At 37.1% G+C, this 15,948-nt stretch overlaps 4 protein-coding genes across 8 annotated transcripts; 2 read left to right on the top strand and 2 right to left on the bottom strand.

Annotated features, from left to right (window-relative positions):
* Window positions 1-161: 161 nt before the first annotated feature.
* otos (otospiralin) lies at window positions 162-1,543 on the bottom strand. Its single transcript, XM_079601901.1, has 4 exons — window positions 1,471-1,543; window positions 1,302-1,368; window positions 917-940; window positions 162-614 (listed from the first exon to the last, which is right to left on the bottom strand). Exons 2-4 carry the CDS (start codon window positions 1,360-1,362, stop codon window positions 427-429), a joined length of 273 nt encoding a protein of 90 aa, XP_079458027.1. The 5' UTR covers window positions 1,363-1,368; window positions 1,471-1,543; the 3' UTR covers window positions 162-426.
* A 148-nt stretch (window positions 1,544-1,691) lies between these two features.
* On the bottom strand, window positions 1,692-5,130 carry apodb (apolipoprotein Db). Of its 2 annotated transcripts, XM_079602497.1 has the most exons (6): window positions 4,903-5,130; window positions 3,830-3,901; window positions 2,964-3,100; window positions 2,632-2,753; window positions 2,458-2,543; window positions 1,692-2,349 (listed from the first exon to the last, which is right to left on the bottom strand). In XM_079602497.1, exons 3-6 carry the CDS (start codon window positions 3,078-3,080, stop codon window positions 2,114-2,116), a joined length of 561 nt encoding a protein of 186 aa, XP_079458623.1. In that variant the 5' UTR covers window positions 3,081-3,100; window positions 3,830-3,901; window positions 4,903-5,130; the 3' UTR covers window positions 1,692-2,113. The 2 variants fall into 2 exon arrangements, with proteins under 2 accessions (XP_079458623.1, XP_079458622.1); XM_079602496.1 differs by lacking the exon at window positions 4,903-5,130 and having other exon boundaries at window positions 3,830-3,968.
* mynn (myoneurin) lies at window positions 5,066-10,954 on the top strand. 4 transcript variants are annotated; one of them, XM_079602492.1, is made up of 9 exons: window positions 5,066-5,238; window positions 5,722-5,761; window positions 6,020-6,310; window positions 6,849-8,254; window positions 8,950-9,109; window positions 9,366-9,544; window positions 9,668-9,751; window positions 9,835-9,921; window positions 10,010-10,954. In XM_079602492.1, the coding sequence occupies exons 3-9, from the start codon at window positions 6,039-6,041 to the stop codon at window positions 10,405-10,407; spliced, it is 2,586 nt and encodes an 861-aa protein (XP_079458618.1). In that variant the 5' UTR covers window positions 5,066-5,238; window positions 5,722-5,761; window positions 6,020-6,038; the 3' UTR covers window positions 10,408-10,954. The 4 variants fall into 4 exon arrangements, with proteins under 4 accessions (XP_079458618.1, XP_079458620.1, XP_079458619.1 ...); XM_079602493.1 differs by having other exon boundaries at window positions 5,220-5,453; XM_079602494.1 differs by lacking the exon at window positions 9,835-9,921 and having other exon boundaries at window positions 5,072-5,238; window positions 10,010-10,938.
* A 977-nt stretch (window positions 10,955-11,931) lies between these two features.
* On the top strand, window positions 11,932-15,940 carry lrrc34 (leucine rich repeat containing 34). The gene is made up of 10 exons (XM_079602243.1): window positions 11,932-12,103; window positions 12,186-12,298; window positions 12,493-12,557; window positions 12,666-12,749; window positions 13,961-14,089; window positions 14,164-14,259; window positions 14,348-14,502; window positions 14,842-14,997; window positions 15,100-15,226; window positions 15,310-15,940. Exons 1-10 carry the CDS (start codon window positions 12,012-12,014, stop codon window positions 15,532-15,534), a joined length of 1,242 nt encoding a protein of 413 aa, XP_079458369.1. The 5' UTR covers window positions 11,932-12,011; the 3' UTR covers window positions 15,535-15,940.
* Window positions 15,941-15,948: the final 8 nt, after the last annotated feature.

Here is a 15,948-nt window from a genome sequence, read left to right as displayed (position 1 = left end):
AATGAATCGAATCTTGGGGGGGGAAATTCAGGCTTCACTAGTTGTGTTGCATCAAAATGTAACCGGCTAGAAAACGGGTCCCACTGGCTCGGTTGGAGAACTGGTCCACACAGTTTATTGTAGTGTTTTTTATTTCAAGTATTGAAATAATTTCTGTGAATCGGGATGACACTTTTGTTTTATTTCTTAAATTTTCTAATTTCTATATATGATATAATACATCACAAACAATCATGCACTCTGAAGCTGTTTATGAAACATTACAATGAAACTGTGAATCCTATATAGGCTATATGCCTTTTTATTAATAGTAATATGGCACAAGATTCATCAAGGCTATAAGTGTTTTTTAGTAATATTTCAATAACTATCTTTAGTTTCTAGTGACAGAAACTAAACTATGATTGATAAACAAATGACATCCACTTAGTGTTCATGTTGCTCTGCCACTTCATAACCCAGCGTGTCTCCCAGATGCTGATGGGCGAAGAATGTTCTGGCCATTTCATTGATCTGCTCGTAGGCCCCAATGCTGCGGAAGTATTCCACATAGTTCCAGAAATCTGAGGTGGAATATGACCAGTAGGGCACAGCCGGGGGATTTTCATAGGGTACTACGTGAGAGAAAGAAAAATAGAGCTTGTGTATTTCTGCTGAATTCTTGCATTCTAGAATTCCTGATGATGTGTAACTGCAGAAGTTATGTCTAAATGTGCCTCTTTGTGTCCTCAGACTGGCAAACACAACAATACACTTAATATGGTGAATATAATGATACAACAGCATCAACATTTCATGCAATCTAATTATGTTCAAACAAAAGTTTCATTGTGCATTTTTTTAAAGGCTACTATTAATACTATAGGTTATATACTGGCTAAAGGTGTGTAAACAAAATAATAAATAGTCGGTTTACCCCCTTCAGGAATGAATCTGGCACCTGTGGAAGGAGAAAGTAGAGGAAGAGTGAATGAAATCCCTTACAAAGAGCTGATTCAGGCAGAGAGAACTGAGGATCTCCCGAGGGATTCAAGAAATGTGGGCATTTCCTCCTCAAATATTATTCCTAACTGTGCAAACTTGTCCTGATGAACACAGCTCAAGTCTTTAGTGTTTTTACTACATGGTATTTCATTGTTTTCCTTTAAACACAGTTTGTTTATTTGACAAAAAGCAAGTGTATGTCTATTCAAATCTGTCTTTTTTAATTCTCCTATTCTGAAAATCATGAAGTAGCTTTCAAAGCAAATATCTAGCCTACAATGTCCAGAGATAGTTATATGAGGAATATACACACTTACTGCTGAGATTATTAGCAAGAAAACACAGCAAGAAACCCCAAAAAAGCACACTCCACTTCATCTTTCCCTATAAAAAAAAAATACTAATTACAATTATGGTTCAAATATAACATTGAAAAATAGGTTACATTCACTCAACCCTCATAATTGTGTTGGAAATAAACATTACCTGCTTTGCTGCACTGATTGCACGAGGTCCGTCAGTTTCTGCGAGCTAAAAGATTTTGTGCTTCACGGGTTCTGCACGGACTGGACCCTGAGTTCAGGAAAGTTTTGTCCCCTCCCAAACTAGACCTACATCATTGAAACCACCTCAAAACTGTCTATGATATGCATTTCAAATAAAAAAAATAGGTTTATGCGTCGTTCCATAAAACGAAACAAAACATTAGATTCCAAGAACATAATTCCTTTTTTTAATTCATTAATATTCCAATGGAAATCTAAACACCAAGCATTCCAAAAGGTATAGAAAATACACTTTTGAGGACCAATGCACATATCAAATTGTGCAGAACAGACAGGACTTTAGTATGTTCACAAAATAAACTGTTTATTAAAATCATTATTCAGCAATCACATGACACAGAGAACTTCAATCGGAAACTTAATTGGCAAAAGGTTATGCTTTTATTTGTTTTTCAAGAGGTGCAAAAATATGTATAGAGCACTATATATTGCAGGCTGGGTTCAGCAGTTTTATGCAACGGGAGTAATTTTATAATGATAATTTAAGCTGTTTTCACTCATAATAGAGACAGTGAAGGCACAAACTGTTCTGAACCAAAATTATATATTTCAGTTTTCACTGTTTAAAAAGGACCATCGCATCCTTGCTGATCTGTGGGTATCATTTTGCTCACGTCGATGTTGTCACGTGAGAAGATCTCTTTGGCGTGGTAGACGGCCTCTGCGGGCAGAATGCGTGAGCGTGAGAGGATCCAGGCAAAGTCCACATGAAACAGCCTGAGGACATCAGTGCACGAATAAACAAGAGAAATGCTGTTGTAGTCGGTGGACAGGACCCAGTATGGGGCGTAGGGTGTGACTGAAAAAGAATTTCACAGAAAGTGAATTTAAAGAAAAGAGCTATTCACACTTGAAAACAATAGAAAAGAGATTCATGTTCTAGATTTGAAAACATTGATGGACTTACAGTGGGAGAAACTGACTCCAAGCTTTGCTGGCTCCCTCATGTCCTGAACGACTGCTGTGCCCTCTGCTTTTCTTATTTTTCCTTTGCTGTTTTATATAAATACATGGATAAATGATTGTGACGAAAACCATATTTAGAAGTCAAAAGACTTGATTTGGTCTATAAATTACTCACTATGTCTGAACATTGAGAACTTCGATGGTGTTGTCAGGTCTTAGCGAGTAGTTTGCCTCAATGCACTTGCCTTTCTCAAAGGATGCTGGGAGCTTTTCGATCTCATACCACTTTCCAAGGTACTTGAAATGAAAGGCAGAGCTCATATAAGCAGACAGTACAATGTTAAGAACACAAGTACACTCAAAAATAAAACGTACATTCTTTTTTCCCTCTCATGTCATTCCAAACCAAACAAAAGAAGAGCATTTGGATTTGGAAGTAAAGGGATTAATAAAAGGTTTGGGGGATGAACTATATATTTAAGATTCTATATATTTATATAGTCCTACCTTGTTTATTTCAAAGTTTGGCTGTACCATTGGTGTTGGGCAGGGGCCCCAACGAAAAGTCTGACCAGAAGCCAAGGGAAGCAGAAGAGGTATGAGGAACACAATCATGACCATCATGTCAAGAACTGCTGTCTCAGCTGTCACGAGAAAGTTAAGGAGTCATGAGCTCAAGTGTATTAGCCACAATTGTGACAATGGCAGTGTTAAAGAGAGATTTGTATGATTTCTGCACAATGGCTTGCTAGAAAATGGGACACACACACACACACACGCACGCTTATCATTGTTTCTCCCGGTGTCTCGCAAGTTCTCCGCGTTTTTAAATTGGCTTTTCAAGTTAACAGAAATTATTTTAGGAGATTTCCTGGAGATTTCACTACATCTCGCGTTTCTCCGTGTGAACCTGAGAAATGTAGCATGTGAGGCGTTTTTAGACCTTGAATGGCATGTTTTTTTTGTTTGTTTTTCTAAAGCTATCAAACCTGCTGGACCTGTTTGCAAAAATACAACAAATCAGTGGCGTACACGTGCAGTAACTATGTTATAAAACTATTTTTTTGAATAGCTACTTATTGATTAAATTACTGAGGATAAAATCATATAATTATATAAATTCAGTTTGTTGGATAAAATCAATACTGTTTAGTTTTGCCTAAACATTTTTTTTTACGAAGGTGGTAGCCCTAAAAAAATGTTTTACCAAACACAGGTTCACAATACACAGAATACAATACAAGTATAGACAGAAAATAATACAATTTAAAGAATTATGATAAAATATTATGATATAAACATTATTATATTATACAGTCAAAAATAAAAAAAGATATCACAAAACAGGCATAATAATAATGCAAAGTGAATACCTGTCTCAGAGGAAGATGTTGTTAGGCACAGAGCTGAAGGTGTTGAGTGTGCGCTGGAACAATAACCGTGTGCTGATAAGAGAGGAAGAGACGCTCATAACAGACTGAGATTGTGTTGTAACAAGAAGCAGCTGATTATGTAAATAGATATCATGGGAGTAGTACTGCAGAGACAAGGTGTGTGCTGTTTGTGTCTCTTTTTTTGTCATTTTTACATAAACCTTTCCTATTTTAAACAGTGACAGAATGGTTTATACTAATGTGGATCAGGTGATTCGGTCCCTTATTCATTCAACTGATAATCAGACAATCAGGGCTGTAGAGATTAAATGATGTAATTCTTGAGTCCTCCACTGCTCGTGACCAAATGACAGTGACATAACCTGTTTTACAGTCATATAACCATGGTAGGCAGTTAAGTATTATTACAAAACAAACATTACTAATAATGTTATATAAGTTAGAGAGTAAAGTATCTCAGTATAGCTTCACCACATTTTTTGGTTCAATGTCACCTTGGTGATGTAAATGCCACTGCTGGCTAATTGCTTGATCAAAATCAATAGCAAATTTACAAAAGTTTACAAAACTATTTTTTGGATAGTGAGCGAAATGAGTTTTTGCTGGGTGCGATGTCTGGTAAAGCCCAAGATTTTTGCAATCTCTAAGCACACACTCTTAAAAATAAAGGTTCTTTATTGGAATCTATGTGAAGAACATTTTTCATTCACAAAATCTTTCCATTCTACTAAAGGTTCTTTATTGTGGTTCTTTAGATTATTAAAATGTTCATCACACAGAAAAAAGGGTTCTTTGGAGAACCCAAAATGGTTCTTCTATACATTGCTGTGAAAACCCCCTTTCGGAACCTTTATTTTTTAAAAGTGTAGCAACTAAAATCTGTTGAAAGGGTCTAGAAATAAAGACCATTCCTCATCGACCATCAACATTTATGAAGGTTTACCTGAAATAATACATGAATAATTAACCCAACAATATTTTTTATCTAATATTCCAAATGACTGATGAGATACCTTCACAATGACTTTAGATATCGAAATAAATGAAATTACCTGTAAAATTAGGCTTGTAAGCCCAGTATAATGGAGCAAAAAGAGAAAAGCTTATTTACAGTAATTGTAATTAAATAAAAGTATGCCGTTTCAAAAGAACTTGAGTAAAAAAATAATTCTGTGCTTTTCTCCTTGAATGCACCAGTGGTCCATTCATGTGCCTACTGTACTGTGTCTCTTTGGCTCCACCCAATGGTTACAGCTGTTTTTTTTGGTTCAACTTCGAACACCGGAAAGAATTCAGACAGGAGGATATGACGTCACCGACCAATCCCCCTTGAAGACCTCGAAAATGGCCGTCAAAGCAAAGAGATTTTAATCTACTGTCGAAATAACGTGAGACCTGAATTTTTATTTAAAAAATCGAATTCAACTTTATATTTAATAATCACGTAATTTAAATAATTATTGCACGTCTCTGTGTTGTGTTTGTAATACATAGACCGAACCTGTGAATTGCGGCTCGCGCTCTACCGGATCGAGCATTTTCGAAATAAGAGCCCTTTGTTTTGCATGTCAAAATTACAAACATTCGTGGCTGCATTTATCCCGTAACTAATGCATTCAGCTATTTTTAATGCATATTTACAACTACAATTATTGGGTGCATTCTAATATTATGAGTAGTCTTTTAACAATGATAGTTTGTCATCAAGCTTGTTATTTCATCCAACTTTTGAGTAATGGGCGGGAACTTTTATTTTCCCTAACTGATGATGTCAAGTCTGAACAATCGCAGATTTTATTTAGCGTTATAGGTTATTTTATATATGCACCAGTTCTTTAATTTTTACATGCATGTGTGTTTTATTTAAACAGGTTTCTGGGTGTGGTTTAAACCATCATACATTTACGTGAGGTAAGTGAATTATTTTAGTTTTGTTTATTGCTTAACAAAACGATTACATATAAACTTGCATCATAGGTCTAGTTCCCCCAAAATTATATAATCATTTATTCATCTTCATGTTTGTTCCAAACCTTTATTATGTGGCAGAATTCACCACTTTTATTATATGGGGGGGAAAAGATGCAATGCAAGTGAATAATGATGACAGACTTTCTCTTTAAGAAGTTTTATAGTGGCTGATACTATAAGATGCTCTTGACATTGCAGGTTGGCAGTCTTACACGTCATGCCACATATCACTCACAGTGAGTTTCTTCTGGAGCAGCTTAAGAGGCAACGTGAGAGAAGCTTTCTGTGTGACTGCACAGTAGCAATAGGACAGGCTCAGTATCAAGCCCACCACAATGTTCTGGCAGCCTTTAGTGAGTATTTCTCCACACAGTCTATTGATGCCGGAAGAGAGGATGCCACCATAACTTTGGACCCAGAGTCAGTGAGCAGTGCTGTGTTTGAAAAACTACTAACATATATTTACACCGGGGAATTGAATATGGACGGGTGAGTTCATGGGAATCTAATTCTTCATCTATATAGTCTTCCTACTGACATAGAAAACCTGACATTTTTTTTAAATGTAATATATTTTAGCATAATTTCAAGGTCTCAAAAAGTAATCTAATAGTAATTTTTCAGAGTAAAATAAATTCACATTCATTACTGAATTTTTTTTCCGACTTTTAAAATGTTAAAATATATATATAGTGCTGGGCATCCAAAATACACGTTTTTGTTTACATAATATATGTGTGTGTACTGTGTATAATTATTTTGTATATATAAATGCACACATATGCATATATAGTATATACTTAAGAGAGATGTTTTATTTATATATAAAATATTTATATATAATATAAATTATATATATACATGCAAATATTTCTTAAATATATACATGCATATGTGTGTATTTATATATACTAAATAATTATACACAGTACACACATATATATATTACGTAAACATAAACTTTTATTATATTGTATTATATATAAGAGAGAAAGATAGCATTTTTGTTGTGCTTTGTTGTCTACAGGGAAGAAATTGAAAGTGTTCAGAAAGCTGCATCTTATCTTGGGATGCCTGAGGTTGTGGCTCGCTGTACCCTATCCCAAGAAGATCTCAAAACTGGTGGCTCGCCCGCAAGACAAATGCAGTATGAAGATCCACATTCCCCCCTGAGCCCAGATGACTATGAACCTTTAGAGCCGATCTCACAGGTGGAGGAACGGATGTGGTTAAGGGGAGAGAAAGAAGATGGGTCTCAGGATGATCCCGCGTCTACGGATGAAGCTCAGTCGTCCAGCGAACAAACTCCCCAGAGAATCGGCAAGAGAGGGAGGAAACCCAAAACCAGGTTGTATGAGGATGGTGTTGAGAGGGAGGCCATCGCTGCTCAAAGAGGCAGAGGAAGAGGTCGGGGGAGACCGAGAGGTCGCCCACGGGTGAGGCCATTGAATTTCGATTCAACTGATCAGTCACCAGCACAGCAAAGCATAAATCCAAATAGCAGCTCTGTAGGGAGAGGATCCGGAAGACCGAGAGGTCGCCCGCGGATTAGGCCTTTGTCCACTGATAGAGATGATTCCGCCAACGCTGAAGATGATTCTGTAGCAAACAAAGATCAAGAAGGGGAGAACTCTACCCGCAAAAGAGGACGTCCACGGATTAGACCCCTACCATCGGAAGCAGAAGGAGACGAAGAACAAGGAGACACTCAAGAAACAGAGGTTGTTGAAGACGATGCTGTGAATGCTGGTGAGGAAGATGACGGTAAGGAAAAGACTGATACAGAGAACCCTGGTGAAGCTGCGGCTTCCAAGCGAGGGAGAGGAAGACCACGGACTAAGCCGTTATCCACTGAGAACCAAACTACAAATGCTGAGACCACAAACACAGAAGACGGCTCAGAAACTGCAAAAACAAAAGAGAACGAAGGGACCGGTCGTAAAAGAGGAAGACCTCGTTCCAAGCACCTTTCTTCTGAGACACCCGAATCTTCAAATCCAATAGAGAACAGTGGAGAAGAAGCTGGTGAAGAAGCGAACCAAGACTTTGAGAAACACACTGAAGAAGGCTCATCTCAAGGTACAGAAGATTCAGAGTCAAGTGCTGCGAAGAAAATCCGCGCCAGCACCAGAAAGAGAAGCTTGAGTAGAAAGCTGAAAGAAAGCCAAGCTAGTAATGAGGACGATGACGACGACGAAGAGGATGACGAATTTGGCAATGACAACGAGGACTGGGCAGGAGAAGAGGAAGTGAAACCTTTGCAGGACAAACACAGGCCTATTTGTAACATCTGCGGGAACCTCTTCTCTGAGATGAGCAGTCTGCGCAGACACATGCGCATACACAAGGGCCTCAAACCCTATCAGTGCCAGCTGTGTACCCGCTCCTTCAGACAGGGCAACCAGCTGAAGACCCATATGCGCATACACACAGGTACGCCTCTCACATGAAGCTGTTACACTGCATTAATACACTAAATCTCTTTGATTATTCCATAGTCTTTATGACAATTTAATACAACTATAGTAAGATATTATAATTTTTGGTGATCATACATGCTACTATTCAAAAGTTTGGTTGTCGGTAAGATTTTTTGACTCTTTTATGCTCACTAAGGCTGCGTGTTTTGATAAAAAAAAAATACTGTAAAACAGTAATATTATGAAATAATTACAGATTAAAATAGCTATCTTACATTTTAAATACATTTTAGAATGTAATTTGTCCCTGTGATGGCAAATCTGAATTTTCAGCATCATTACTTCATTCTTCAGCGTCACATGATCCTTCAGAAATCATTCTAATATGCTGTTCAAGAAACAACTCTTATTATCAATGTTGAAAACAGTTGCTTAGTATTTTTGTGGAATCCTTGATGCATTTTTTCATGATTATTCTTTGATGAATAGAAAGTAAAAAAACAGCATTTATTTGAAAAAGAAATGATTTTGGGATATTATTATTGTATTTACTGTCACTTTTGATCAATTTAATGCATCCATGCTGAAGAAAATTTTCTTTCAAATAAAAAAAATCTTACTGACCCTAAACTTTTGAACTGCAGTGTCTGTGTCATAATTTTGTTTATAGGTTTATGTGGAGTGATGCATGTTCTGTGCTGTTTTCAGGAGAGAAGCCCTTCAATTGTACGTCCTGCGATGCACGTTTTGCTCAGAAGTGTCAGCTGGTCTATCATTGCCGCATGCATCACGGAGAAGAAAAGCCACATAAATGTGATTTCTGTGGAGCGGCTTTTGCCACATCTAGCAATTTAAAAATTCACATAAGGTATCAAGTGCAATTCATGAGTACAATTCCAGTTCATTTTCATTGATAACATTACACTTAAACATGATTTGTGAGTGAGTCTTAGTGAAAAAATTGCGTAAATCAAAAATGTTTTAAATGTTACTATGATAAAATATTCACAATGAATGTTTTATCTGGTTAAATAAATTTTTGGACACTAAAACATAAAAATAATAATTATCTTATTGGTCAATAAGTTTCCATCAACTTCTCTTTCTTACCCGTTTGCTCTCAGAAAGCACAGCGGTGAGAAGCCGTATGAATGTGGAGAATGTGGGAAGCGCTTCACACAGGCCAGCACTCTAATGTACCACAAGCGACGACACACGGGAGAGAAACCGTACATCTGCGACACCTGCGGCATGGCCTTCGCTGTGTCCAGCTCTCTCATCGCTCACACCAGGAAACACACCGGTGGGTTTATAATGTATTCATAAAATCTGTCAGCATTTTCTGGAGTGATTTGCTAACATGTCGACGCCACTTGGAGTCCGTTTAATAAATGACTTTTTTTTAATCAATGCACTCCATTTTTAGGTGTGACTCCATATATATGCTTGGATTGCGGAAAACCTTGCTTAACTGCTGGTGAACTTCGAAAACATATGGACATCCACAACGGTAAATTTAACAAGTTGCGGGTTTTCAAAATGGAAACCTTGTATGTCCAAATATGGATTTATTTAGGTCCTTTTTGCCTTTAGGTATGAGAAAAGTGAGGTGTAACCTGTGTGGGAACATGTTTTCAGACATATATAGCTTGAAGAAGCACAGCCTTTTGAAGCATAATGGTGTGTGTTATTTCTTGTTTAATCATATATTATTGCTGAAGTGATCTATCCATTCATCTAAATGTCTATTTTAAAACATACTTTTCAGTTCTTCCTGAACAAGAGCAGACTCAGACTGTGAAAAGCGACCCGACGCAGTGTCCTCTCAACATCCCCATCGACCACCAGGGCCTGATTGCACGTGTGCGCTCTGCCCTTATCGATTCCCAAGACCATGAAATTCAGATGGAGTCCCAGTTGCCAATTTTGCCCCCCGAAGCCCAGCTCATCATCCAACAGTCGGCAGAGCCGCAGATGATCATTCAGCATGCCGACGGCTCAGAGCCCTCCATGATCTTCCAGCACGCGGACTCATCCGAAGCGCCGGTTCTCATCCAACACGGAGAATCTGGCGAGCAAGTCAGCTACGTTGTGGAACAGTACGAAATCCCAGCGTCTGCTGAGATGGAGCACACGCAGATTGTTATCGTTCAGACCATTGATTAAAATACCAGGTTTTACTTCCATTTTAAGTGTATTTTCTCCATGAAGTGAAGACTGAAGGTAGGATCAGTCACGCCAGTGCGGAAGCAATTTGTCATGATTGTTTTCTAATCATCTGAATTACAAACTCTTAGCAGTTATACAAAGCTACCGTGTGAGCGTGTGAGGCTTCTCTTTTTTTTCTTATTAAAGTCTGCAGAATCTGGATCATTAAAGGCATAAAGTATTTTCTGAAATGAAGGGAAGGCCAAACGTAGGTTTAGCTGTAATATAAAATGCTGTGCTTAGAAAAAGCATTTTGGCTCATATGTTTAAAAAAAGATTTTTCTATTTAATTGAAAGGACAGTGCGGCTATACATTACAACTGACTTGTCTCATTCTGATTTTTTTTTTTTTGAACTATGCGTTTGTCTTTTAGAAACATGTAAATACCTATAATGTTATATGACCCAGTCTCTGAAACATTTCATATATTATGTGAAATAGTCCTCTAACAAACTGGGCAGCTTTTATAATAAATCATCTCACGTCTGAATATGTGTTGTGGTTAATATATATTTCTGAGTAATACATTCATTGGTGAAGACTGCGGGGTAACACTTTAGTTTAAGGTCCAATTCTCAGTATTAACTAGTTGCTTATTAGCATGCATATTACTAGGATAGGATATTGGCTGTTTATTAGTACTTATAAAGCACATATTAATAGCTTATTCAGCATGACCATATTCTACATCCCCGATATCTAAACTTAACAACTACCTTTCTAAATATTAATAAGCAGCAATTAGGAGTTTACTGAGGCGAAAGTCGTAGTTTATCGTGAGAATTGGACCTGAGTGTGACCACAGACATATGTTCAATATTATTATACCACTTTTTATATATAAGGTTGATTCTTTAACTAGTGGAAGTTTTCTGCCCCCTGGGAAGATTTTAAAGAGAAAAAAGACAAATTTAAAAACACTTACATTTACAAGAATTTTACTATGATATTTTAGCTTTTTATTCAATGTAATTTACCTAACAGCATTTGTGAATGCTATATAATTTACAGGTGGCTCAACATTTTTATTATAGGCCCAATAATACTTTAGGACCATTTGAGAATTGTCCCTTTATTGTAGACTTTAAGTAGTCAAAAATTAATCATTCATATATTTTGAACAGGCCTACTTGTTTGTATAAATGCATTTATGAAGAAGATAATCAGTGAACAAAGATTGAATAGGCATATTTAACTTATTCTCAGTGACGTATAACATTTCATTGACTAGGTTTAAGATAGTCCCAGCCCAGACTAAAATACATGTTTAACTGAAAGCAACTTGCACTGGTCTTAAAATATGTCAGTGCAATTGTTTTGTCTCAAGATGTACATTTTAAAGCTACTTAGATGTCCTAATTAAACTTTAAAAAAGGCCTAATCCCGGCTTAATCTAAGCCCTGTCTGTGAAACTAGGCCTTTTTGTTTCTTTAACCACATTTTTATATAGTGAATAAATAGAGAGCAGAGCAGTCGCAGACGACCTGAAGATGTCGCTCTTGCGCAGGCGCATTCCATGTTGGCATAGCAACTTCAAAGTTAGCCTCTCAGAGCGTTAAGCATGGTGGACTTTATGAATCGATATTTAACTGTATGTGCTGAAGATCAGCAGCCCCCAAATATGTGTGTTTTGAAAGTTTTGGAAGACAGCAGGTTGGTTTGAAAAGTAAAATATAAAGGTATTTCTCATTTTGGCTGTTTCATGTTCATTTATGTTGTTGGTGTTTTTATTCAGCGATGGCTCACTCAAACTAACAGGTAATGATCAACTGAAGAATGGAGACAGACTGACAGATGACGATGTGCTGGTCTTGTCAAAAACACTCGTGGGAAATTCAGCTATAAAGGGTAAATATTAACTCGTCCAACCCAAAACAGTTTCAGGTTAGACATGCAAATCATAAACCACTGCAGTCTGCAAATATAAGTTTATTGTAACCCATACCTAATCGTTTGTGTGGTGCCGTGCGTCATGTCACCAAATCAACCAATCAAGTATTTAAAATGATTTCATAATGAACTGAAAGTAAACTTCATTGCAGGTTTAGATCTTAGATACAACTGTATCACAGATAAAGGAGCTGTTTATGTTGCGAACCTCATTCAGGTAACTTATGTTAAATCATCAGTTTTCCTAAAGACCAGTTGTTTAGCTTTCTATTTTCAACCGAACTGAAAACTTGAGAACCTTAAAGAAATATTGTCATTTTAACAGGAGAGTAAGTCCCTTCAATCTCTTGATCTGATGTGTAATAACATTGAGGCTGATGGTGCAGAAGTGATAGCAAAAAGTTTGCATGTAAGTGTGGCTAATTTGGATTTATAATTAAAGGGGTCATGACATGAGAAACCAAATTTGCCTTGATCTTTTAGTATATAAGAGGTCTTTGTACCATTAAAACGTCCTGCAAGTTTCATAGCTTAAGACGTCCTCCCCATTATAAACGAATCATTTATTTAATCAAGCTCTAAATACAGCTCGTTCTGGATTCATGGTAAGAAGTGACGTCACGGTACGAAGTGACGTACCAGCGTTTGCATATGACCGCCTCCAGGCACAAGACAGTTACGCTTTAAGCGCAAGGCAACTACGCTCATTTCGTATCGTTGTCGCGCCCGCGCGCCGCGCGCCTCACAAGTGTTCAGTCGACGGACAGCGCGAGTGGGTCTGTGTACAGGGAAATGGATGCCACAGATGTGCTGTTCCTGGCTGTGGACAAACAACATCTTTGAATACGCTGCGAAAGATCCAGTCGTCAGGGAAAAATGGATGCACTTTATTTTTTGCGGACGTCTCAGTCACGGCAGTGTTAGTTTAAGCGTTTGTAGATACATTTGAAGGATGACCGTTTTGAGAACAAATCCCAAAATGATGCTGGCTTTGCCAGAAAACTGTTGCTCAAAGATAAGTCCTTGCCGACTATTCTGGGCTCAACAACGACGACGCAAACTGTAAGTAATGTGTTTAAAACTTTAAACTACTTTTTAAATACGCTGAATACGCAAATGTTCTGGCTGGGGGCGTTAATAATTGATGCATAGGCACTGACGTTAGCCAATCATAACAGTGGGCGTTAACACTGAACTCTTAAAGGGGAAACACCCCCAAAACAGGCTGTTTGAATCAGAGGATGAGAAACAGGGTGGGAAAAGGTCATAAATCACTACATTTTAAAAGTTTTTTGTAAAAAAAACAATAGTAATACTATATTTGCACCTAAGGGAACATAATAATAAAATAAAAAAAACCATGTCATGACCCCTTTAATGTTAAAATGTAACATTTATTTATGCATTAATTATAGATTTAAAATGAATGCCAATGATATGATCAGTAAGTCATTACATTTTTACATTTCTTTAACTCGTCAAAATATTTTTTTTATAAGTTAAATGAGAAGTTATACAAGATTAAACTCAATTCTTCAGTCAGTTTAATATAATTTAATTGAACTGAAGTTTTTAAGTAGATTTTTTTTACAGTGCATGTATTTTCTGTTAATTTTACAGAAAAATAGAAGTTTGAAGACACTCAGAATGACGGGAAATAAGATTGGAAATAAAGGTGGCATGCAACTGGCTGCTATGTTGCAGATTAATGCCACTTTAGAAGAAGTAGATGTCTCAGACTGTGATCTGGTAAATTTTCCAAACACAAATATAATCACAAAATAAATGTAATTTGCATTTGAAGTATTGTGCTCGTTTTCTAGGCTACACAAAGTGTAATAGCATTTGCCATCGTCCTGAAGATCAACAGAGGAATCCGTGCCATTAATGTTAGTCGACCTCTTATTTTCAGTCTTCAGGTATGTGCTTCGATATACTCATTTTATGATTAATATATGGTAAAAGTCTTTTTGTTATTGGTTAAAGTAATCGTAACTTTATTGACAGGAGGAAACAACAGTCCATATGGCACAGATGCTGGTGGTGAATAAGACACTGAGGGAGCTGCACATGGGAAAGCATGACATGACTGATACTTGTGTAGAGAGGCTGTGTGAAGCTCTGAAGTTAAACACCTCTCTATGCTACTTGGATCTTCGCTGGTATACACTCATGCACATAATTCTCTAATCTTAAAGGCATAGCTCTCCCAAAAAAACAAACAAAACCAATTATGTCACTGGTTTCCCACTCTCATGTCTTTCGAAATCTGTATGACTTATTTTCTTCTGTCAATAGCAAAGGTTTTAATAGTTTTAATAGTAGCTGGGGTTTTTTTTTTTTAAGTGACCAGAAGTGAAAAACGACAAAATTGTCTGGAATTGTATGATTCTTTAATGATGTTTTCTTACTGTCATTGGATGGCAGAGATCACCACATGACACTCCTTGTGTGCTTCACAGAAAAAAAACATTTCTGCTTCTTTTTTGTTTGTTTAACAGTAACAGAATTACACGGGATGGAGCGAAATGCTTATCAGAGGTTTTGAAACAAAGTCGCTCTTTGGAGATTCTAGATCTTTCTTCCAATCGCATTGAGGATGATGGTGCGGTGTATCTAAGTGAAGCTATCAAGCTGCCACACAGCAAACTCAAAGCGTAAGTGTCCTCCTATTTATCAAACTAAACTATTAAGTTTACACAACAATATTTCCATTCTTCGTGCTGTCCAACTTATCTGGTGTCGTTTTTGCCTCCTAGATTGTCTGTTACCAGCAACAACATTGGAAAAAAAGGTCTTATGTCCCTCAACAAGGCAATGAGTGTGAATTCCTGTCTCACACACATTTACATATGGGGGAACAAACTTGAGGAGCCAGTTTGCATGGTGAGAATCTATAGAATTTCGCATTATGAAATACAGTGTTCAGCATTCAAATGTCTTGATGTTCTCTCTGCCTGTATAATCAGGCTTTCTCACGGCTGATAAGCAGCGGGCGGCTGTTGGAGGAACACACAGATGTTTCTCCCTATGAGGTGGATGGTCATGTTTTCTTGGCAGAAGTGTCTCATGGTTTATGCAGACATTACTATTGGAGATCCAGATATGGGGATGGAGACTCGAGTAATTCAGCACGGGGCCTGATGGCGTCAGATTCATTGGCTCTGCAGATCTACCCAGACTCACATTCATGAAACAATTCACGATTTTTGGGTTTGTCCGAAAGTATGTGTTGCTGCTTCAGAGTAAGACACATTTACATTGAACTTAAAGGAATAGTTTACCCAAAAATTTACATTTTGTCATCATTTACTCACCCATGTTGTTACAAACCTTTATGAGTTTCTTTCTTCTGTTGAACACAAATGAAGATATTTTAAAGAATGTCGGTAAGCAGACAGTTGACGGTAACCATTGACTTCCATATAATTTTTTTTTCCTACTATGGAAGTCAATGGGTGCTGTCAACTGTTTGATTACCAGCATTCTTTAAAATATATTTTTGTGTTCAACAAGAGAAAGAAACTTTCAAATTTTAATTTTTGGGTGAACTATCCCTTTAAGTGTGACTTTTTTTTTTTAATTGACAGGCAAAATAATCAACAGCA

Source organism: Phoxinus phoxinus, assembly GCF_949152265.1.
Source record: "Phoxinus phoxinus genome assembly, chromosome: 24".
Lineage (NCBI taxonomy): Eukaryota > Metazoa > Chordata > Actinopteri > Cypriniformes > Leuciscidae > Phoxinus > Phoxinus phoxinus.
This window is presented reverse-complemented; position numbering and strand designations above follow the sequence as displayed.